Source organism: Trichoplusia ni, unplaced genomic scaffold (genome assembly GCF_003590095.1).
Source record: "Trichoplusia ni isolate ovarian cell line Hi5 unplaced genomic scaffold, tn1 tig00002967, whole genome shotgun sequence".
Lineage (NCBI taxonomy): Eukaryota > Metazoa > Arthropoda > Insecta > Lepidoptera > Noctuidae > Trichoplusia > Trichoplusia ni.
The window spans coordinates 526933-551555 of record NW_020800309.1 but is presented as its reverse complement, the minus strand read 5'-3'; the positions used below and the strand labels follow the sequence as shown (position 1 = coordinate 551555).

Sequence of the window (24623 nt, the reverse complement as noted above, 5' to 3'; positions counted from 1 at the left end):
TTTAAACGTTCTTGTTAGCAGTGATCATGTGCAATTGGCACGCTCGTTTGTAATCAGCAACAGTTGTAAGTTAGAGCGATGGGCTAAGCGCGACGAGCATTATAATTTGTAGTACCGTTGTCAGAAGTAGCTGGATTCTATATTATTTTTATGTAATTTTAAATTAGGCTATGGTAGGTGGTTTAGGTTTGGTTAGTTTTTAGGTAAAGATATGGTATAAGGTGGAGAGGGTTAACTCGTCGGAGATTTAACAGATAAGGCACCAGTTCTCTTCTACTTCAGGGTGAGGTCCATGTGGATTTTCCCCGTTATAATGAACTTTATAATTTTAGCCCTAGGGTAAAAAAGTTCCAGAGGGTTTCCACTGGAACAGTATATAAAAAAAATATATTTAAATCATTTTTTCCTTTAAAAAAACTTTACACCTTTCTTGAAACTAGCGATCGACGCCCCACGCGATGTCACCCTCATGGGCGTAGCTCTAGTATCAGCAGAAATACTGTAATAAACTATAGGCTAGGTTATTTTCCGAGAAAGAACGATATTATTAACAAAAAAAAGTTATACTATTTTACTGTGCCTAAAATTTTGGGTTTTAGTAGAGGCGAAATGATGCCATGTTTCATGGTGATCATGATATGTTAATTTTCACAATAACATCCCTGCTATTTAAAGCTTTGTTTTTTTTTAATAGTCATTTATTTTGCTAACTCTACTTGAAGCTCGCATGGTTACTACGACCGCGGCCAGCAAACGCCCTGCGATTGCATAACGCACAAATTCATTAAACGTTACAAACTCTTGGGGCTGCCACAGACTAGTGAAATAGTTAAATTAATTATTAAATGTTCAATGACGATACTGAGTTTAATCTTTACTAAGTCAGTTCGACGTTACTCATATTGGTTACCGCTATAAAATAGTACATCTGAATGGGTACCAACTTAGACCAACTTGGTGACAACTGGCTTCTTTCGAAGCGACAATCCCCTGAATCAGAGTCTAATAAATCTATTTGATGGTTATCAAAAGCAAAACCAAGTAATCGGAATAATGCGAGTAGGTTTCGCGACACTAAGAGGTCAGACAAATAGGATAAAAAAAACAAATCAGTTTCATAACAAATGAATATGAGGGTTAAATACCCAGAAAATAATTTGCCACCCAACAAATTTATGACCGAATAACTTTGCCAAACCCCAAACTTAATTTGAGCATTTGTTGCGTTGTTATGCCGATGAAAAAAATTCATCTATCTAAATCTATGAAAATAGTCCAGATCATAGTTCACGAGATACATCCTACTAACAGACGAACAGTGTTCCATTTGTAACCTTTGGGTAAAAACTAGACACCTAACAAAAAAATCGACCCACCATTTTCAGTTACCCAAGTAAATCGGGCTAAAAATAATTTTACTGTCTAATATAGCCTTTGGCTATCTATCCGAGGGATTGCCTCAGGAATACAGGCCCGAACTAATAAAGGGACGAGCGCTCACTCAGCTCCATTTGATTTATACTGCTAGTTGGACGTGTACTGAGATGATTGTAATGTATGTAGTGAGAACTTAATGCGTTAAATAGCACGGAAATATATTATGAGTTATTTGGCTGTCTCGTGACGTCATTTGGTTGCTATTTTGTAATTGTACTATCGAAATAAATGCGAAAGTTTGTAAGTACGCTTGGATGTTTGTTACTGTTTCACACATAAACCACTGAACGGTTTCGGACGAAAATTGGTGAGCAGATAGTTTATAACCTGGATTAACACTTAAGATTTTATCCCGGTATTATGATCGATTTTTAGCAAGCGGAGTCGCTGGTAACATTGTAATAGGTGTTTTGGGGAAGGTGTGGGAAAATTACTTTGTTATTATCTCTAATGATCATTTGTTTCAAAATAAGTGTTAAGTGCATTTGATTGGTAAAAAAACAGTAATATCAGACAGAAATACAGACATTAGTATTAGTATGGATTGAGATGCTGCGTTTGACTCAGATTTGTGATGAGGTCGTTTCGTTTCATCTAGGTCTGTAGGTCAGGCTATGGGTGAAGCGATTTCGGTCTGGAATTGAATGCGGTCATTTGACGGTAGATTCAAATTCTTGATCTAATTCAGTTGTCGTCGGCAGTTAACTTTCCAGTAATTTGATCAGAGTAATAGATACAAATTCAAAATATTTTCTAAGTAGAGTTGGTACAAGCAATTATGGGAAGATCTAGAAGAGGCTTCTGCTCAGCATTGGGACTTCATAGCGTAGAGATAATATTTTTTATATAGAATTATATTATTCATCAAGATTTGATTTTCGATTCTGCCTCGTGTTTCCGCTGAAATGAGATTGTTTTAATTTTTTTTTCTACTCCTTGCATATGCAGAAGTCTATATTTTTATACTATATCAATTTCACATATTTTCTATACAAAAGCTGTCGAAACGTCAAACATATTCGTCAGATAAAAGTTATCTGGTGATTAAGAAATCGGCTATAAGTTTAACTAAATTACCGTCGATCACTTTTCCGATTCAGAATTTCAAAATTCAACCACGCACTATTCCGAAATCACAAAAGAATTAAAGGAACAAGAAAAAACTACAGTAGTATCAGAACATCCAATAAAACCGCCTGTTGGTCGGGTAATGTCCAATTTATTTGCAGCATTTAAATTTTAATGTACCACTCAAAACAAGAAAACTTCAAGCGAAAAATACTTTTCGAAGGAATGTCATAGTTAATGTTTGCGGTGTCTGACAGTAACCGTGAGGTTAAAGCCGTGTTCACGTGTAAGTACTGGCTTATAGTGAACCAGTTGTCGCTTTTGGCTTTGTCTGTGAATTTGAAGGGTTATATTAAGTATTGTTATAGAGGTGCTAAGTTTTTTCAAAATCGTTTTGATTGTTTATCGTAAAATCTGGATAGACGAATGATGCAAACCCCTGGTGTACAAATATTATAATATACCATAGTGAAAGGATTGTTCTTTAAACGAAAAAATAGTGTAACAGACTTTTTATACCGAATTTCATTTGAATACATAAGGCATCTTAGCTCAAGAAAGTGTGACTGACAGAGAGACCGACAAACATAATTACTTTCGTATTTATTACTAGAGCGAGAATGATTACTATTTTTAGTAGTGTATTTTATCCTATCATGGCAAAGAAAAGAACAAAGCAATCTAGTTAAATTACTTCTTGCTCACATGTAGAATACAAAAAAAAAAACTAAAAAAGTAGTGAAGAATAAAAACACACATTTTATTAACATCTGTCACAGTATGTTTACACCTTTATTGTTATTTGGAAAACCACTTAAAACCCACTCTTCCTTTACAAGAACAAAGTGATAAAATATTCCGTTTTAAAATAAAGTTGTGGAGATTCTCAGCCTTTCATTGTTCTTATTATTTTGTAAAATTTGTTTTTATTGAAGCCTTTTATGTTGGTTCGCTCTTCGGAATATTAAGAATTTGTACTATTTCTTACAGATTTGTACTATTTCTACTATATAGTTTATCAGTAATCAATCCCATATGGAACTCTTGAAATTAACAAAGCAGTAAAAACATACGAACCAATTTATGTTATAAGTCTATCAAAGATCGCACTGACATGTTAGTATGACAGTCTATTGGGTCTACTGAATTGATGCCCATGCATAGTTGTATTATTGATCTTGTGGAAACCTGACAGCCCGCTAAAAAGGGTAGAACATCGTATGTCTCATACAATGTGCAACAGAACAAGCGCAAGACCTCTAAAGCGGTTAGTTAATATACTCATCATTAAAAAAAAAAACCGAAATCGTTCTCGTTCGTTGAAAAATATCATAACGATGAGAATAATTACAGCTTTCAAGGTCTTGCGTTTATTCTACATACGCTGGGCGCTGTCACGCTTTCACAACTGCAAACCCAATTGACTGTCATACTGAGTGGACTTTTCAAACATAAAAATTATACAACGCAATATTCGCACCAAAATTAAGAGTAAAGAATCCAAAGTACTATACTGTAAAGACACCCATATTATTAAGCCACAGAATTCGAATCAACAAAACCCATTCCAGTTAACGGAACAAAATGGTCTTCTACTTAATTCCATGAATACCAACATCAGTATGCTAACATAAAAGTTTATTTCCCTTAACAAAAGGTGTACCATCCTTAGAAACTAAAATGTATGCCAGGAACAGTTTGCTCAAACAGCTGTAATGGAATCATTTAACGATTTCCACAGAACATTTGGTGCCCGACCCTTCCAATTTCCTTCTAACAGTTTAGAATTCTGTATTATTTCAATTACGTATTTAAAACAATGTTATATGTTGATGTTTTGGTTCTTATTCGATCTGTTGTACATTTATTTGTGTCGTTTAAATCGTTTATTTAACGTCAGAAAATATTTTTGCAACAGATTTTTTATCACTATGTGATTTGGAACTGGACTGTTCAGGATGCCATGATTACGAATTCATTCATATTTTCCCTTCGCATAGTCAAGTAGTACAGGCTACCACGTCAAACACACCGTGCGTGACATGTCACGGATTCAATCTCTGCGTAAGACATCAAGTCCCTGACAGGACAAACATTTATATGATCTACTGATGTAATTCTGAATCCGGGTTTCTCGAGCAAATGACCAAATTCCAAAAAGTAAGAGATTGATTCAAAGTATCTCACTGAATTGTGTGTAATGATTATAAATTACAAATTAATTTTCTCCTAGAGAAAAAAGTACGACTGCTGATCAGAGCTCAAAATAAATAACCTCATAAACCACACAATACAAAACACTCCACATATCTATAGCCGCGGGTTCCGTCACGATTATACCGATTTCCCTTGAGCACGAAACTTGTCAGAGATATAATTCTCTTCAAAGTAATAAGCTTTCCGAGGGTTATCATTTTTCATGGCAATGCAGGCGTTTCTGACCTTTTTCTTAATACACTATTCTTTTATGATCTGGCCGAGGGCTGGCAAGTTTGGGCTTCATTGAGTTACGATGTTTAATTAAATATTGATAATTCATGTTGTATTTTGTGGAAAATTTGTGGAAGATTCTTCTGTAGAAGATTTGGGGAAAACTATTTGTATTATAAAAAAAAAACCGGTTAAGGACGAGTTGACTTGACGGTTCCGTGGCCAAATGGAATAAATGACGGAAACATTTTTCCACCTTCAAGTTGATATGTTACCAGAGGCGGAAATAGAGTTTCGATTTATTCTCTTGGTTACGGATCCCTAAAAATACAGACAATAGATATAAAACACTCTTCAAGATGGGTACAGTTTTTTTTAAGTCAAAGCCTTTAAGCTGTTACCGGTAAGAAGTTATTACAAATCAAACATTAATAATATTTATACACATACATACGTTGAAACATAGCCTGTAAAGCTTAAAGTAAAATTACTACATACCTATATCCCATACCATGAAACCATAGCATTCAAAAATATTGTGACATGGTCATGATTTAGGCTTTCGTAGATTTTATCATATAATTCCGTCAATACATTCTATTCACGAGTACAAAAACTAATCAAACCAAATTCTGAGATCGAACAACATCAAAAGAGGAAAAAGAAAAAAAGCACCAATCAGGAAAGATGAAAACTGATACCTTTGCACTTGAGAATAGTGACAAAGGACTGAAGGGAAGTTACTTGAGTGCCTAAATGGAATGGTTGCCCCTCTAATGGGTAAAGTAATAGGCATGAATCCAATTACGAAGAAAGTGCTAAATTACTGCTTCTGCTTATTTAGGACGGGTATGTGTTATATCAAGGGTTAGCCGAGTTTCCAAAGATATGAAGACTGTCTATAACTTACCGTTAATATAAATTCGCCATGAAATTGGGACTTAAAGAAATCTTACTTTGATACGTATTTTTTTTATATTGATTGGTGTATGTCACATTAAAGATATACAGACTTTTTTGGTGTGTTACTTTGTAGAAAAACAAAACATTTTGAAGTATAAGAAAAAAAATATAAAGTCATTCTAAACTTTGACTTTTGTTGCTGACTTTTGTCTAATTTTTTATGATGCGATATTGTAATTTACATTTTCTTTTAAATTTATATCTTTATGAGTTATAATAATTTTAACAAAGGCGATTTGAATTACGGTGAAAATGCAGATCATCAGACAAACGTACAAGAAGATCCTAATACTACCATTGATATGGTACTGGTCAAAAAAGAAGAAGCAGTTAGGCAGAGACAGAGCTTGAATTCTGAAAGCAAAAATTTTGTTTGTGTTGACGTAGATGATAGTATAGGTCCGTCTGCGTTCAAAAATGATAAACTGAGTGTAGATATAGTCCAGTTGAACGATACTGATGTTAAAACTAGTGTAACGAATGTTGAGCGTAAGAAGTTCACAGTTTTGGGGCTTTACGATTATATCTTCGGGGCGGCACCCCCGCCGCCTAACCAAGGACGATGGGGCCAGGGTCAGGGGTTCTGGTCCCAGCCACCACCGCCACAGCAGCAGTCGTATTGGAATCAGTACGGTCAGTGTCTAAAATTTCTATTAATAAAACAAAAGAAGGTAAACCTTGATTTTAACTCCTGCAGTACAAGACTTTCTTACCAGATCCAATATTTGTTTAGCGGTTGATATCGAAGTTTAAAACTATGGCATTTATCAAAAAAGATAATCTGAATTTCATGCATAAAAAATATTTCACTGCCACACACACGGTTACCATAGTTTTAGCTACATTGCAAAAGCGTATACGGCTGCGTGTCCATAGAAGCATAGAAATATCAGTCTATAGGAAAGCCTGAAATCTCTGAACCTCTTTGTGATACAAATTAATTTGTTGCTCCGATACGTTGAATCTGTGTGTGGAGCTCTTAAGAAGTGGCAAGAAACTCCATGAAATTAAAGATGAACAATGGAATCTCGTCATTGAAAAGGCCTTAGATGCTGACGATAATATACTACAATAAAAATATACCTTGAGTTTTCCAGGTCCATCGCAACTTGCAGGTCCAAGTCCAGGCCCGCAAGGTCCAATGGAGGCCCAAGGGCAGGGCTACGGAGGTTTCGGAGGCCGCGATGCTTGGGGCACACCGCTGATGTACGATCCTGGTTCCCGAAACTCTTTTGTTGCACTAGTGATGAGCATAGTTTTTGTTATGATAATTGTCACAGCTGGCTTCATCGCCATAGTTTTGGCTACGTAAGTCTATGTTCTCTAGGTGTAGTTTGTCATTTGTAATTCGAAGTATTTTTTTATGCCGATTCGCCTATGTATAGTACTATGCCGTGTATGTCGATTCAAGCGATTTTTTGTTTTTATAAAATATAATATGATCCCGAGCGACTTGGATCTGCCTATTGAGAGCATCACTGGTGTAGCCTTTGGTGACTGACATGGCCAATGAAAGTGCGTCCACATTCACTGCAAGTCGGCATCCCTCCGACGTAACTGTAGTACCTCATAAAGAATAGTTTTTTAGAATGTTGTTTAAGCTTAGTTACTATGCCATTGTTCTTTTATTTCATAAATTTATTTGAATATGCCGTGTGTATATACGAGATTTAGATTTGATATTTCATTTGCAATATTCTGATTTGTATTATTTTGTATTTTATATTGAATTAACGTAATGGTTTTCAAATGTTTCAGGCCCGATTATAAAGAGTTTTTCATAAGCTCTGGATGGTTAACGTTACTACCCGCATTGTAAGCTTTTGTTTTGTGTTCGTTCAAAAACTAATTTATTTGACCGTTTAGTTCTGTTATGTTTAATAAATCATACATTTTGAAAATAGCATTGCTCTTGCGCCCAAATGTTGTTTAAATTTATCAGAACAATGACCGGAAGCCATTTTTGGTGATAGTTAAATGTTTTCCGGTACGAAAGAATATTTATTTTTATGATCGTGGAAACTCATAAAAATGTCGACACTCGAAATTATGTCCAGAATCTTTGGATCAATAAAATGCAAGGATTTTCTTTCCGACCTAAAATATGCAGCACGGTTAAGGCACGGTGTGTTTCCCGCAAACGATGAACTGCTTTTTCAAAAAAATATATACAATTCCTACTTTTCATATTTTGTACCATATAATTCTGAGATTTTAATTCGATAAAGTTCAGCTCATTATTAAGGATTCCGGTTGGGCCTAAAATTAGGCGGGTGATTTCGTTAAATACGCGTCTGTAAACCATTCTTAACATTTTTTTTTACTTCGATCCTTACTATTATTTGACCAAATTAACGATGTCTCATTTTCAGATGTGGCATAATTTTAGTAAACTATGCGATGATGTGTTCGCCGTGTGCTAGAAGACCTCCGTGCAACTTTCTGTTGTTGCTAATAGCGGTATACTAAACGCATATTATTATTTCAATCCCTTATTGTTTTTTGGTTGACTGCCATTAATTTTCAGATTAAAAGACCGACAGACCCACTTTGGTGTGGATTTAACTCAAGCAAATATTGATGATACTTTCTATGAATAATAAAGTATTTCATATTTTCAGACGGCTTCTATGAGTGTTATAGCGGCAAAAATCTCCAGTCACTATCGCACTGAAATTATATTATATGCTGTTCTCGCTACTGGCGCTGTCGTGTTTGTTTGCATATTGTTAGCTTGTTCCAAAGTAAGTGCAGTTGTAACTAAGCTTAGGCTAGAAAAAACTAAATTATTTGACATACTTTTAGAACATCTTTTAAATTATGATCTCCAATTTTGTCTTTTTGTCCCTGACTCTTGTCTGTACTTGGTATGACTTAACTTTGTAGACCAGTTCTTGTAATACTAGCTCTTAAAGCAGTTTTTTTTTGCTGGTTTTGAAGAGAAACGCCATCGTCCAATTAAGTGCTCTTTCTCACTTTCTCTAATTCTGCTTTTGCAGCCACACACATGACTCTAAATTTCAATTCAATCTTTTTAACCTCCGATGCAATAAGTGGAGTGCTAAATGTTTGATCACTAGGTGTCTTTCTATACAGCAGTACCGTAGCACCTTAACGGGTAAACCGATTTGGATGCAGTTACTTTTTTAATTTTAAATTTACCTTGTTCCAGTTTGATTTTACTAGTTGGATGCTCTACGTAATATTGATAGCAACAGGGTTTTCTGTCGTTATTATGATTGTAATAATTACAATGATGGTCACGGGAACTATGATGAAACCTGTGCTAATAACAATATTGGTTATAGGGACTTTGATTCAAATTGTGGTAAGCATTGTCATTTTATCCTTTTTTATTTAATCATTATTTTTTGATGAAATCAATTCTATCAACAACTGGTTTGAACAGCATAACCCTACCTCTCTACTCAAAAGAAATTTCTACAAAAAAATAACGTTAATTCATAACGCTCAAGAATATGGGAATGACATTGCGTTACGATGAGTGACGTGACTTAGATATGTCATTTTCATTGATGTTGACGATTGTAGAGATATCACTTGATTAGAAAGGCTGGACAGAAAGAGACGGAAGGGTGAAGAGAGCTTGTGCTGCAATGAGACAGAAACGGCTAAGAAAAAACAATTCCATTAAATAGTTAATGATTTCCCGACCTTTATAAAAAATGTGTTGGAAAGTTCTCCACAATAGTTCAACGGGTTTAGATTCGAAATTGCAATTATATTTCTATTTGACGCCCTGGCCGTTTGGTTTGTTGGTGTACGAGGCGACGCAACTCTTCCGATAGTTACTCAGCCGACGATGTACGGTGATTCAGTGTCCAAGTCACTACCATCATACAAACTGAAGGAGGTCCGTTCATATGCACGCAGCGTTGGAAACTAAAGTTGAGTATCGGAGTTTTGCCTCGCCTCGTACACGAACGGCTCTGACACTGCCATTAATATCAATAATGTTCTTGCTCAGGTGGAAGCAAAAAATACTAGAAGTAGTATTTATGACATTGTGAACAATTACTTCTACGATGAGCAAAATGATAACGATTGATGACGTCACGGTCTATCCTGAAACGTATCAAAGGAATAATGCTCAAAATTCAAATGAAATTTTGTTCATAAAGAATGGAATTGTGTTACCTATATAGAGAACAGCATTGATTTCTCGCGAAGCAATCAGTATTAACTAATATAAATTACGGTTTTATTAAAGAATTTATTTTATTTAATTGGATTTTTGTTTTTTTTTTTATGTTGTTTCCCAAATTTTATTTTTTAGGAGGTATTAAGAGCTGATGTACACTAGATTACACTAGGCATTAAGTTTATTTATTTCATCATTGTTGGCACAAAATCAAAACTCGTTTAGCTGTTGTGGTGGAGCTTTTTCTTACACAATAATAGGGCCTTTGAAAAAAATATTGATGTTTAAAAAGTGATGTTTTCCAAATTTTTGGATATTTGATTTATTTCTGATTCATGACAGATTGGTTATAATTTTTGGAATTTTTTCAATAGCAGTCATGGCAGGACAAACTTTAAAATTTGTTTCTTAAAAAACCTTAAAAACACTTAGTTGAACATAATTTAAAAAAAAAGTACTAAGACTGTACTTTTTTAAAGACTAACAACTGTCTTGGGCAATAAACCATTCATAGCATTATGCACAATATAATTTACAAAAAAGTCTCTCCTTGAAATACAAGATGTACAGAAAGCCAACTTGAAATTTGAATAGAGCATACTTCAAGCTGGATTTCTGGTACGATTCCAACTCTAAAAATAAGAACAAGGTTCCAATGCCGTTATTGCATTGCAGATGCTTACGATGAACCTACAAATGGTACTAGGAGGTAGGACCATAGAAATATGCGAAGAGGACTATGCCTTAGCATCTTTCCTCATCTACACATCCATACTAGACGTATTCCTTAAAATGATGCAAATTATAGGATTAGCCAACAACTAATATGATTCGATTAGGTAAGTGTGATAGTAAATTTTAAGCGCATTGCAATATTTTTAATCCATTTTCAACATAATTCTTATATTCAAGAAGTCAGATAAAAATAAAACTAGTGAGACCTCTTTTCATAGATATGATATTCCATAAATAAGTTTTGAATGATATGACACTGATGTTAAAAAATTTGGTGTCTGGTTGTCAATTTCACTCCCTACGCTAGAGCAAATTCCAAATATTGACAGCGTTGAAACGTTGAATGATATATAAATGGAGTTTCTTTGCATTTAAATTTTGGTGTTTACGAAAATATGAAATATAGTAACCCAAGCAATAGATATGAGTCAAAGTATACTGAATCAAGAAGCCAATATAGCCAAAATTAAAACCGAAAATGAAGAAAAAGCCACAACTGGAGAAAAATTGGGTAAAACTGACGATACATCTGATTTGACTAATGAGGAGGTTCCAAAATCAGAACCGTCTAAATTCAATATATCAAAAATTAATATTGAAAACGAAGTTCAACTTACAGTAAGTGAACATACTGGCGACACTTTTAGGGTGAATCTTGCTACAGAAGATCGGTTAAAATCGGATATATCTAAATTGAATACCAAAATCAATGTTGAAAATGAAGCAGCAATCTCAGCAAGTGACAATGTTGGAAAAACTGATGATAGGGCGAAAATCATACCTGATGATGAGGACAGATTAAAATTGCAAGCACCGCGAGCAAATGCATCAGTATTAAATCACATATTGGTTGAAACCAAAGATCAAGCCGATCTTAAACCGGAAAAATTGGAACCGCCTAAAGTCGGCTTGCCACCGTATGTTTCTCAAACCAACAGTAAGTTGTTTTTCATAACATTATACCACGTTGTCTTTTCAATTTTAGTGTTCTACAATTACTTAAGTTTTGATAAAGGTTGTCTGTATGGCCACCTGGACTATTTTAGCAGTCGTCCCTGCAATTTATTTAAGAAGGCGTACTCTAATAGTACGCGTTCTTAAGGCTGCTCTTTCGTAAAACGCTTGAAAAAGCGTGCAAATGGAACAGCTTTTCGTCGGCACTTACAGAGAATTTATATCTGCAAAAAATAGTTAGTAATCTACATGATATGATACGTAATTTGGTTTAGCCATAATTTTTCTATTGGCATCACATAACAAGTAAAAAAACCTCAAATCACCTCCAATTCGTAGAGATAAAACCATTTTACTGCTTTATTTTTAATAAAAGAACATTAGAAAAAAGATCTACTGCTTTGCAATACATAGGAAAATTATTTGGTTTTGTTACTTTTTTAAAATATTTCTGATTTCTATAGTAACTATTTAAAAATGCGTCCCATAAATACTGCATCTATATCAAACCGAATGCGAATACAAGCCTTAAATAAATTAAATAATTATCGCGTATTGTTTGGGTTCGCCCGACCAGGAGTGCTTTTGAAACTAGTTAAGCTATCGCACAGTCGTTATATGAATATATTTTGGATAAATCGGGCGTGAAAGCACTTACGTACCTGGTATTGGGATAACTAATATGGAATCTTGTTTCAGGTGTAGATCGGAGTCCTCTCGTCTCAACTTTGCAAAGTCAAGGTCCAAGCGTCGAAAGATATGGTGGACTTGCACGGTTCTATGATCCTCGGTCCCGAAATTCATTTGTTGCTCTTGTTATGAGTATTGTTTTTGTAATGCTGCTTGCCACTGCCGGATTCATCGCTATAGTTTTAATTAAGTAGGTATCCGTTAAATATGTGTTTCTCGATCTTTCTTCGTAATGATGACATATTTGCATGTTTCAGTCCTACGCTGAAGATTTTTTTTCAAGAGGCTGGCTGGTTCACTATATTACCTGCGGTGTGAGTATTTACTTTTAGTATGTAGCAATAGTGCTGGATTTTATGGCCTTATTATATACTGATTTTTCTGCACTGAATTTTATTGCAAAACGACAGTTTGGCAAAACTTTTTATTTCATATCATTAATTTAATTCTAAACTTCCTCCAAATATTTTCGATGATCATAAAATTCTTCATTGGATTTCAATTAAGATTATTTTGTATTTATGTTTATCTTGTCTTGGTGCTATTTTTTATTGATCTTATTTATTTCCAGAGCCGGTTTGGTAGTTGTAAACTATTCGATGATGTTCTTGCAGTGCGCGAGGCGACCACCTTTAAATATTATTATGTTATCATTGGGGGTATATTTTTTTATAATTTTTTGTAATACTTTTAATAGCATTTCTTTTGCTATAAAAGGGTTATAGCAGAAGGGTTATAGTTAGAAATATTTAGTGGTTAGCAGTAGAGGTATTGTGTACGTTGTTATGCGACCTTGTTGATTCTATGTCAATAGTCCATGATAAAGTGATTTGATCGAGATGATGTCTCTGCTCTGTTCAACTTGGCATCTCAAATTATTCGAGGTGATTTCAAAGATGCTTAAAGTGAACTGTAAAATTTCTGTAAAAGTTATTTTTAATGGAAGAAATATAGGCAAAAATTGCAAGACGTGTTTTGGTATCTAGCTCTGTACCTACCTAAAAAAATTGCCTTGACCTGGGATTTTTATCTGAGAGTCGTATTCTTGCCCTTGCAACTAATAGGTCAAGAATACAGTCTGATTTATGTACTAAGATAAAGTTTGCTTCCAGACAGCATGTGTTGGCGTCATTGCAGCAAAAGTCTCGACTCATTACAGGACTGAAATTATAATGTATGCTGCTTTCGCGACTGGAGCGGTTGTGTTTGTTTGTTTCCTTGTAGCGTGTTCTAAAGTAAGTTCTACTTCTAGTTTGTTACTTAAAAGACTTGAAAGTTCTAGAAATAATATGAGGCCATCTTGAAAAAATATTTTTTTTAAATCGTCATTGAGACCACGTGACCAAAATGAGAATAGAAAGTTTTTATAACTTTTTCTTTCTCCTAACAATTTGTCTTGAACTGATCTTGAGCTGGCCTTGGAGTATGGCCATATGGAACTTCTCAATAAAATGGCACAGTCCAGTTTGTTTCATTTGCAATAATCCAAACGTCATTTGAATGATTTAAAAGAAATAAAGGAATATGATCTTTTTATAGTGTTGTCTTCTCTGCTTTCTTAGAATTGGTACTTAGTCTATAAATAAATAAAATAACATTGATTGCTTTTTTCCAGTTTGATTTTACGAGTTGGATGATTGACCTTGATGAGCCTTTGTAGTTCCAGTTTTGATATTTTTGACATAAAATATAAAACAAGGTTGGTTTATACGTTATAACGTAATGTATACTAGCTCCTTGGCTTGAACCATATTTTTTCCTATTGACTTTGTCGTCATTTTTAAAGTTTCTTACCGTAAGTGAAGTAACAGGGTTGCGATAGCTAGACCGTTGAAATGTTCTCAGATTACGTTTATTTGTTTCCGCTATTTAGATTATTTGCACTGAACCCCTATTATAGAGAGAGTCTGACTCGGACTTGAAAGAATCTTATGACCAACAAAGTTTTTTTTAAACAACGAATCCTGCCTTGTAACTATTTTAATCATTTTCACAGATATAAAATTTGCTCGATGTTCAAATGAAGATTCTAAATTAATGAAGATACACAAACTAATGTATTAAAGGAATTTGAAATGTAAATGAGCATTTGTATATCGAAAAAATATAAATTATAGTTTCAATAAAGAAACATACTTTTGTATTGTATTGATTTATGTAATAAATTTTAAATTATATCTCGGCTTTTCTTTCTCCAGATTTAATGATAGAGCTGTGATAGTCTAGTAAGGACGTTGGACTGTTAAGTGGGGTTCAAATCGCGTCACGCTATAACGTCTTTTTGAATTTATTTCAAATATCTTGTGCCGTAGTGGCCGAAAATAGATCTGGAAATTTTATTATGATGTAGTAAAAATAAATAAATGTTCCTAACTTTCACACATCACATGTCATATGTACTTGTGCTTTGTAAGGCTAAAGAAGCGTCAGTCGTCCGGGAGTAAGATAGGTCGGCGACATACCAAGTCCCGGGTCGAGTCTGGATGAGGCTGGCACAGCACCTTTGAAAACGGCTCGAAAAAGGGGAGACCTCTGCCCAGCAGTGGGAGGACAAAGGCTGTGAATGATGATAATGATTTGTGGAAAATGAAGTTCAATTATACAAAAATAATAAGACACTAGTGTAATTTAATAAGTAAATTAAATAAAATAGGAAGATGGGTAATTATATTTTTTTAATTTAATAAGTAAATATGTTTGATAATGGCAAAGGATTCACATGAGGTCACAATGTTAATATCCAAGTTTTATAAAGTTTATGCACGTGACAAACTATTTATTGTGGTAACCTAAGGTACTATATACAAAAGGTGATTTAAGTCCTCAAGTCGAGGTTTGTTTAATGAATGAAATTAAATCATGGATCCACTTTTGCTCATAGACAATAAATTGAAAATCATGTTCAGTCTCTAAATGAAGCTAAAATATACTTTGAAGTTGTGATAAATTGCAGCTAAATTCCACAAAAAATCTTAAAGAATCGACCATTAGTAAAGTGGTTTGCTTATTTTTGAATCGCTAAAGGAACATCTAGCAACATGAAACGTTGCAATAGTTTAGATACTCGATTAGTTTAGGGCCCAATCGGATTCCTTAATATGAGTTGAATCGACTCGCGACCCCGCCGCATCAAACAGCGTCCGATAAAAAAGCGTGAGTAGAACGTTGCAAGATTTAATAACTAATTATTGTATCGATAGGTACCATACAAAACATCTAGCATCGTTTTGTAATCTTTGCTGTTTCATCAGTTTTAACGATTTTGCAACATTGGAGCGTAAAATTGTCGGGAATCAGTATCTTGGTTTCTTCGTGTGTAGAAAGCTTAAAATGACTTCAACACTGGGCTTTATGATTTATTTGACTTTTGCGTATTTTAACTACAAATTCAACCTCAATTCAAGGGCCAACACTTTCTTACACAGTCGTTTAAATAATAAAGCTATGCGCACATAGTATGGGTGTCGTTAACTTGTGTTTATCGATATCACGAAGAAAATTTCAGGTGACATCAATGTTTTATTAAAGAAAAATAATAGTCTATTGACATTTGTTGACAATTACTTCAGAATATAATAATTCCGATATCCTCCATATTTTGGAGGTTTTTTTAAAGTATTTTTTTCGCAAGACTATGATAATGCAGACAATAAGAAAGTTATGATTATAAAAAACAGTGCATTGACGAAAGTATATAAATGAGTTCATTAAAAAAACCAGAAGATAACAGAGACAAAAACAATGATGGAGCCCAAAATGGGAATGCCCCTAATGATAGTTCAGAGAAAGAAAAAGAAGAAACCACTGGACGTAATACTAAAAGACACTCACACTCGGTTGTGATAAATATGGAAGGTAACAATGATCAAACGAGTGCTAAACAGTTAAATGAAGTTACAAATACTTTGCCTTCGTTTTGGGTGCAATTTAATTGTGAGTATTTGTTTTACTGCACCAAAAGTTGCAGTACACAGCCAGGCTAGTAGTGCTATATTTGAAAATGAAACTGGATGCAGTAGACTGGTCACAAAAATTATACAAAGCTGTGTAAAATTCTTACTTTCAATGTTTGTTTTGAACTTTTTGACGGGTGAAAACTTAAAGTCGACCTAACAGATTATGTGCCTGTGATCTAACTACCTATCGCTGGATGATCTTCTCAATATTTTAGTTTTGCACCGCATGTAAGACTGCAAAAAAGATTAATGATCTCAGAGGACATGTTCTTGATGTGATTTATTTATCTTTTATCATCCAACATTAGAACTGGGAATTTATTTAAACTTTCATGTAAAATTGTAGTACAAAAGTCGGACTTAAGACCGCAAGGCAACCCTTGGGTCAAATGAAGAAGCAGCTGGAATAGATTTATAAGGCCTTCTATGACTCTGTTAAATTATTTTTTTAGTTGATGCTGGGAGCCGCGCGCCCGAAGGAGCAAGTCCAATGTATTATGAGCCAGCAAGAAACATTTTCGTCAGATTTGTTTTTGCAATCCTTTTGTTCATGCTCATACTTACCGCTGGCTTCGTCATGTTTGTTTATATGACGTAAGTATACACTCCTTTTGTTATTGGTTATTTGGTTGGTCATTATGGCATACAATTTAAGCCAACAGATGGACAGTGCTGTCAGGCAAGCCATGTCGCGAGGGTCGACGTGCTGCTAGATTTGGAAGTATGGAAGGATTAGAGAGAAGGTTTTTGCCCCGCTGAAGGAAGTACCACGTCGTGCACCAACAAAAACACATTATTTAACATGAGCATGATATGAATTGAATTCTCAATGAAGAAAGAACTTTATTCCCATGTTTTTAATATCAAGTTTTGCACAAAACTAGTCTCAAATCATTATGAGTGCAAGACAGCTGATGAACAAAAAATGATCGTGCTCATCACACAAATATTTGTCCTGGGTGGGAATCGAAGCCACGACTTCCAGTATTGCGGTCGGTGTCACTAACCACTAATCCCGTCTTTTTTTAATCAGTAAATTCGTATTTCGTGAAACCATATTTTATTACCGACGTTTTCCTTTAATCTTTTACAGAGACCTGAGGGACGTTTTCATTCGCTACGGATTAGTACCTATGCTCATTGGACTGTAAGTTAAATTTTGATAGGCTAGTTTGAAAGTCATACGATTAGTTTCTACAGAACCTTTTATTTTCAGGGGCGGTATGTTAGGTTTAAATTATGCAATGATGTGTAGCGCCTGCACGAGGGTGCCGCCGTGTAACTTTTTTTGTCTCTTTTTAGCGGTAAGTTATCAAACGTGTTCAACTTCTTGTAAGTTCGCCTGTGCCATCGTAGCGCTGTCACGTATGGACCGATTTTCATTCCTCTGTTTTATTTAGAAGGTGAATTAGTCGGTAGTATTTAGAGGTGCTTGATGAAAATAGTTGATGGTAGAAGATGGTCGCTTTAAAAAAAATCCTGTTATTCTTAGGGTTTTATTTCCTACTTGTATTTTCGAATGTTAGAACCGTATTGGAATCGAGGTTGATGAAAATTGATCTCCAAAAGAATGAAACAGAAATAGCATCTTTAATACTTATTTTTAAGACTTAACCTATTTATTTTCAGGTTTGTTTCATGAGTTTATTGACGGCTTGCATTACAGCTCAATATAGGACTCAGATCGTATTATTGGCCCTTATGGCTACAACTGTGACCGTCTTAGTGTGTTTGTGTCTCGCTTGCACTAATGTAAGTACATTCGTCTTCTCTTTCTTACATCACGGCTCATGTAAAGCCACGTCTACGAATCCGAACCGCTCCTAGACTCCTGACGCGGCTTTACATGACCACGAAAAATCTAAGTATGGCCGGTTTCCTTACATTTTTTTTTATAGATTTTGCAAATGTTTTTGTGGCATGAATTTGAAAATTTCCTTCTTCTTCTTCTTCTTATATATAAAACTGAATTGCTGTTCGTTAGTCTCGCTAAACCTCGAGAGAGCCTGAACCGATTTGGCTTATTTTAGTCTTGAAATGTTCGTGGAAGTCCAGGGAAGGTTCAAACGTTAATGAAATATGGAAATAACGCAAACATTGTCTGCATTTTTATCATCGACTGTTAGGCAGTACGTAATTAGCTGAGTCAGCTAGTCTCTAACGATTGTTTCCATTCCCAACAGTTCGACTTCACGAAGTATTTGCTCTATGTGATAGTAATAGGCGCAGCGGTTGCTGCTATTGCTATGATCGTGTCTATCACCATGCTGATCACCAATACCCGATATAAGCCTGTGACACTGGTTATACTTTTGGCGGGAACAATTGTTAATGTTGTCGTAAGTATTTGTATTTTAATTATCTTAAATTTTGCTGTTTGTGAAGTGATAGTCGAATTTAAAAATTTCTTGAAGTCAGTTATACATAATTTGTGACTTGGTGGTTCTTACAGGTGTTGCCAAAATGCTGTTCTTTTTCTAATATAATATGTTTTTTGGTTACGAGATGATATGAGTAGTTGAAAATCCATATTTTTTATTTTCTACTCTATCTTAAAAAAAAGTTTTTTTTAAGAACATTTTAAAAAGAAGGAGGAGAAAAAGAGAAGCTATATGATTACAGCTTCAAATCTGTACCTAGGAAAAAATAATGAATAAATGTAGAATTAAAAAAAAAAAATAGGACATTCCTTATTTTGGACTGGTGAAGCAATGAAATCCTGATAGATGTCGTTAAAATTTGTCCCAAATCAATTAAAATGAATTAAGAAATTCAATTTGACTTTATTTGAATTTGCAGGTTCTTGTCATGGAGCTGCAAATGATACTTGGAGGAAGAACGGTCGAACTGACGGAAGACGACTACGCGCTAGGGGCATTTATGCTTTACACCTCAATAATAGACATATTTCTAAAACTAGTACATATACTTGGAATTCTAGATTCGTTTTGATGTAACAGTTATCGTTATTACGTATTTCGTAATTTAGATTTTATTCTTATCCAGATTCTGTTGTGTGATCTGCGAATCATCATAGATTGTACAAAACAGAGTTGTTTGGATACTTCTGTGGTCTTTTTCGGAAATAGTCAAGTTAATCAAATAGTATGTTTATTATTCAACTGAGTTTAGGGTAACTGCTTTTTAATGTTCTTTGCATAGTTCATCTAAAATATTGTCAATGAAAAGGAAAGTCTTAAGAACTTATCGAAAAGTCACTATTTGGATGTATTTCATTGTGTTTTGTCACATCTTCGAGGGTGCTTCGGAGGTAACACTGAAGCCATGATTTAAAAATCCCGCTTCACGATACATCATCACTCCTATCGCGTCTGAACAATCCAAGTAAAGAATACATGTATCGTAATCACGACTGGAAAATTGTTCTTAGTCTTTGTGAACGTTGCCTTTACGAGTAATTTTGAAAAATATTTTTTCTTTATCGCAATGGGGTGTGTGGATTTTTTGACGTCATCAGTATATATCCTAATACCAAGACCAATCTACTGCCTACGTATAGTTGCAGTTGTAGAAGTGCGAATGACTGAACTGATTTACTCTTGCCTTCCATAACAATTCGTATATTGATAATTACTTCTTTGGAATGGTCTCATATGTTTGGCCAATCGTTGAAAATATTCGTTCATTTAAATTATTTGTTGAAAAATATTGTTGTTATTATAATATTTTTTGTTTGTAATATCTCTATTTTTAGATGTCGTATAGTTTTATAATAATATTATTATTATATAATGTTCTTATTTTACGATAAAAATGTTGTTTTTATTTCTGATGCTTTAAATAAAGATGTATTTTCATTCCCTTAAAGTGCTTTTTATTTTTATGTGAAACAGTCGTTTCTAGAAGGTTTTGAAATAAATATAAGTTATTTCAACAATTTCACTTCAGAAAACACTAAGCTTGAAAAATGGCATAATACATTACGGCGTTAATATAAACAGTCTTGGGACTGTAGAAATGCAAAGTTTTACTGCTAGACAATATATTAGCGAGAGCAATGCACACATACCTACTTTTTCGTTTTTAACCCCCATCCCAAAAAGAGTATGTTCTTAATTTGACAGCTATGCCTGTATGGGTCAAATGATTTGGATGCAGTGATTTTTGCCTTTCTAGTGAAGACGTAAATAGACGTAATTTTTCAAAATCGGTCCAGTCTACAAATAGAGTATGCGCTGTGTTTTCTAAGAAGGGTGTTACATGATTGATCGCTATTCGTATCTGTATGGCACCGTAGCTTCTTAACAGTGAGCCGCTTTGGATGCAATTCTTTTCTAATTTTCCAGTTTTTATCTATTTTGATCCTTTTAGTAGCTCATCATATTTGTTCCTTGCTAATACAACTTCACACAAAGTTTTGGTGTCTCTGCATACACTTCTTTATCTCCAGTGCTTTTCAAACTGCCCGCCTTTCAAATTGTGCTAAAAATCTAATTTTCCAGAGAGCCCTAATTTAAGAGGAATATAATCTGTTTTCAAATCTAAAATTGAATGTACGCTAGGTAATTTGATTGGATAAATTGTGTGCCAACTAATCACCGGAGTTAATTTGGAATTTGACAGGCCATTAACATTTTTTCTCGTTGTTAACCCTTTTGGAAAATAGAGGCTTTGCGCAATATGTCTATAGAGTCAGGTTTAGCATAGCTTTTGCTGTTGAAATAACAATTCTGCATTAAACTGCACCGATAGCCGAGTGGTTGAGGTCACCAGGCCAAAGCCACTGGGCGTGGCGTGTCGCGGGTTCGATCCCCGTGTAAGACAAGCATTTGGGTAATTCACGAACGCTTGTCCTGAGTCTGGGTTTCTTTGTGCATGTAACTTGAATGTTTATGAAACCCCCCGCGACACAAGGAGTAAGTTGCTTAATGTGGTAACTTAATAGTTTCGAAATGAACTTTAATCACAATCATTAAACAGGATTTATTATATTATATTAGCTTTTCAGCCTACCATGGGCTTATTTTATAAATGTGTTGGTGTATCGAACAAAACAACGTATTACAACAATTGTATGGTTTATCTAACGGTTATTAAAATAAATACGCATTTCAATTTTATTTACGAACAATTGAACATAGACGATCAGATGAAATTTGATTAGTTGATTGATTTTGTCATTAGTTTTTGCGAGTAAAAACTGAAAACTTTTTTTTAACTCTTTTAATTTCTTCTTTTTTCACACACTAAAAAACTAAAGAGGTTTATCGTCTCCTAATAATGCCACCCTTGCCTAGCCATACCTTCACTTCTACTTCTGGGTGCAGCCAGTAAGTAAATAACCCCAACTGTAAAAATACTCCATCAAAGTATACTAAAAATCCACAGTACATTCCACTTCAATAGAAGCTACCTAGAGCTTGCGAGAGCAGAGTCATAGTGTAACGAATTGCAATGGCCTGACGTCCTAAGCTGATTGATTGGACCGAAAAGTTTCTGAACGTACAACAAACAAATGCAGTTTATAATCCAATAGAGTTTTCGACAATTCCGCTTCGACGTCAAAGAATTTGAGTGGAAATTCGAAGACCTAATTGGAACTAAATTCTTTGTAGATGGATGGAAAAATGATACACGTCACTGTGAGTAAGCAGGTAATATTTCTAGATGCTGATGGAACTTGCGCACAATAGGGGGGGGACATGCTTCCATCTTGTCAGTTTGTTGTCATGCAAGCGATGCGTAGTGAAGGGTGCGTAGTTTTGAAAACCACTCGAATCACTGAAACAATTGTCATAACTTTCGTGAGTTTGAAATATTGATTTTATACTGGTTTACTCACGAGCATTTATTGGATAGCCCGACTAGTGTCAGACCCAACCGGAGTGGACTGGGAACCCCTCCACCGCGTTAGCTCATGATTAAGTACACCGGTAAATAAAGACCAATGAAAAATGTTGGTAAGAACAAAGCTTTGTCTTGCGAAACATCGTGTTAATTTTTTCAGATTACATTTTAAACCTTCGAGACAAAATATGTGTTATACAAATACATTGACACACATTTTCTGTAAAGATAAACCGTTAAAAACGAAGTCAACCAACTCCAATTTATTGAAGCACAAACAATATCGTAAATACAAGTCAGCGAAAGTCTATCGAACTTATTAGAACGCTATTTTTCATTACATTTCCAATAAAAGCTGTAACAGCAAAAAAGTACCGATATTTCTTCCGAATATCGTATTTGACAAAGTGGAGGGCGCTACTCCAGACTTGGTTTCAATTTTCTTGCACATAATTCACTGGAATACTGAGATTTCGCCGGCACTGTAACTTTTACTTTGCCAGATTTATTAACTTGCGTGTTTTGTTTTTAACCCCTGACAGAAAAAGGTGTTGGTTTATCGTGTAGTGTACGTAATTGTGTATTTGTGTGTATCCATAATTTTATGTTTCATTACGTAAGAGTATGGATACACACATATCAATTGCTGATGTTGTATTTGTGTGCTATGTGTATTGTGGCAGAAATGGTTTTGTTAAAGCAAGATGGCTGGCAGGTGCTGGATGCGAGCAGCCGAAGATAGATCTCTATGGAGGCCTTTGTCCTATGAACGAATATGTTCTGATGATTATGATGATGATAATGACAAAAATTGGAACTAAGAATTATTGTTCACAACATTTCAGTATTTTATTTTTCCGTGTAGGTATATTTTTTACAGAAACTATCGTGCAACTCTCACGTTGCAAGCTCATATTATTAAGGGCCTTATTGATGTTGAAAATGAGTCAAACATGTTTGAGAAAAGCTATTTTAATTCCTAATATTAATGTTTATTTCTCCATAATATTTAAAGACTCCATGCAGGGAAATGGAGCAGCAATTTATATCTCATTGAGACAAGTAACATATCGGTGAAATATAAGATTGATTAGTTCCATTTTCGAGTTAAGAAACGATATTTCAGTAAGCTCGATCCATCATTACCGAACGGATGGGCGGAGTGCGCCCTATTGATTTTTTACCAAGAAATACATCGGCATTCGCGGGTTATATTTTGAATAAACTTTGGTTGATCAAATTATAACGTAAATGCTGAATACTCAATAAGTTATAAGGTGCATAACAGCCGATTTAGATGGCGTTGAAAGTATCATGCAAGTTGCGATACAATGCCGGCCATAACATATAACTTTTGATGCCAGAGCTGGCGATCACGCAATGTATTGCAATTCGTACGATATTTCTCGCATCGTCTAAATGAGCCTTAAAGAATACATATTTACTTTGGAGCGTTGTGTGTAGGGTTGAAAAAATAAGAATTAGGACGGGGGCTATCATAAAAATTTGCAATTTTTTAAATTTAATTTAATCTTTTGTTTAATGTAGGTAAGTAATACTTTAGTTACGGAGTATATCATTAATTCATTTTTAGTTACATTATACATCAATTTTTACTATTGATTTTATAAATTATTATTCCTTTTTTTATTTTCATTGAATTACTCTACTTATAGTTGTGCAGACTATTCGTATTAAATAGGTACAGAGGACTGTTACCGGGTATGTATCATTATTTAGATCGGATTTAAACGCTTTTGAATCATAGCTTTATCCGTTGCGTTTCAGTGAATCGGCTCTTAATATCAACACGTGTACTACGAAAACAGAATTTTAGTCACAGCCTGCACTACCTGAATATTATTTACTAAAAATACTGACTGACACGTCAATCAATAATGACTATTGAAAACACATAATTTGCTGTTATTTTGCTGCTGAAAAGACTACACAAAATATCATTTAAAAACACGTAAATATAAATTCGACTGCACGGATTGTCGAGTAGTTGAGGTCACCACGCCAAACCTACTGAGCGCATCGTGTTGCGGGTTCAATCCCCGCGTAGGACAAGCATTTGTGTGATCCACGAATGCTAGTTCTGAGTCTGGGTGTCTCAGAGCTTGTGATTTGTTTGTTCGTGAAACCTCTGGCGACACAATTATTAAAATCCTTAGTGCGGGAGTCGTCAAAAAAAACTGTATCGATTGACAAAAGAATATCACACTTATTCATAAAGACGAGTAAATCTTAAATTCTCGACCCTACTTTAGAAATCCTTCATCAGTATTCAAGGGCAATTGACACAGCACACTTAAACTCAATCGTGTCATTAAATTTTAACGGGTATTCCAATAAACAGCTAATACTGGAGCATGTCCGGGTCTCCGGGTCTCCGGACCGGGTATGTCCCGGTAGAC

The 24623-nt window shown here is 34.7% G+C and overlaps 3 protein-coding genes across 16 annotated transcripts in view; 2 read left to right on the top strand and 1 right to left on the bottom strand.

Annotated features, from left to right (window-relative positions):
* The window catches only part of LOC113507610, a 411058-nt gene that overhangs the window by 32959 nt on the left and 353476 nt on the right, over positions 1-24623 (bottom strand). The gene's annotated exons all lie outside the window — the stretch shown is intronic.
* Positions 6012-14540, top strand: LOC113507612. 11 transcript variants are annotated; one of them, XM_026890489.1, is made up of 14 exons: positions 6013-6531; positions 6996-7206; positions 7657-7713; positions 8271-8358; positions 8520-8642; positions 9071-9226; positions 10736-10899; positions 11014-11732; positions 12449-12629; positions 12710-12753; positions 13011-13098; positions 13552-13674; positions 14055-14138; positions 14436-14540. In XM_026890489.1, exons 1-7 carry the CDS (start codon positions 6105-6107, stop codon positions 10883-10885), a joined length of 1212 nt encoding a protein of 403 aa, XP_026746290.1. In that variant the 5' UTR covers positions 6013-6104; the 3' UTR covers positions 10886-10899; positions 11014-11732; positions 12449-12629; positions 12710-12753; positions 13011-13098; positions 13552-13674; positions 14055-14138; positions 14436-14540. The 11 variants fall into 11 exon arrangements, with proteins under 11 accessions (XP_026746292.1, XP_026746290.1, XP_026746287.1 ...); XM_026890486.1 differs by having other exon boundaries at positions 12697-12753; XM_026890491.1 differs by lacking the exon at positions 13011-13098 and having other exon boundaries at positions 6012-6531; positions 7014-7206; positions 12697-12753.
* On the top strand, positions 15107-20080 carry LOC113507613. 2 transcript variants are annotated; one of them, XM_026890494.1, is made up of 7 exons: positions 15107-16294; positions 16848-16989; positions 17489-17542; positions 17612-17699; positions 18025-18147; positions 18579-18734; positions 19195-20080. In XM_026890494.1, exons 1-7 carry the CDS (start codon positions 16138-16140, stop codon positions 19345-19347), a joined length of 873 nt encoding a protein of 290 aa, XP_026746295.1. In that variant the 5' UTR covers positions 15107-16137; the 3' UTR covers positions 19348-20080. The 2 variants fall into 2 exon arrangements, with proteins under 2 accessions (XP_026746295.1, XP_026746294.1); XM_026890493.1 differs by having other exon boundaries at positions 15107-16372.

Bases quoted from the DNA above. Each gene is read 5' to 3' on its own strand.
- LOC113507612 (XM_026890490.1), top strand. From the start codon at position 6,105: ATGAGTTATAATAATTTTAACAAAGGCGATTTGAATTACGGTGAAAAT. The intron at 7,207-7,656 runs GTAAGTCTATGT...CAAATGTTTCAG, and splicing joins ATCGCCATAGTTTTGGCTAC to GCCCGATTATAAAGAGTTTT. The intron at 7,714-8,270 runs GTAAGCTTTTGT...TCTCATTTTCAG, and splicing joins TTAACGTTACTACCCGCATT to ATGTGGCATAATTTTAGTAA.
- LOC113507613 (XM_026890493.1), top strand. From the start codon at position 16,138: ATGAGTTCATTAAAAAAACCAGAAGATAACAGAGACAAAAACAATGAT. The intron at 18,148-18,578 runs GTAAGTACATTC...CATTCCCAACAG, and splicing joins TGTGTCTCGCTTGCACTAAT to TTCGACTTCACGAAGTATTT. The intron at 18,735-19,194 runs GTAAGTATTTGT...TTGAATTTGCAG, and splicing joins GAACAATTGTTAATGTTGTC to GTTCTTGTCATGGAGCTGCA.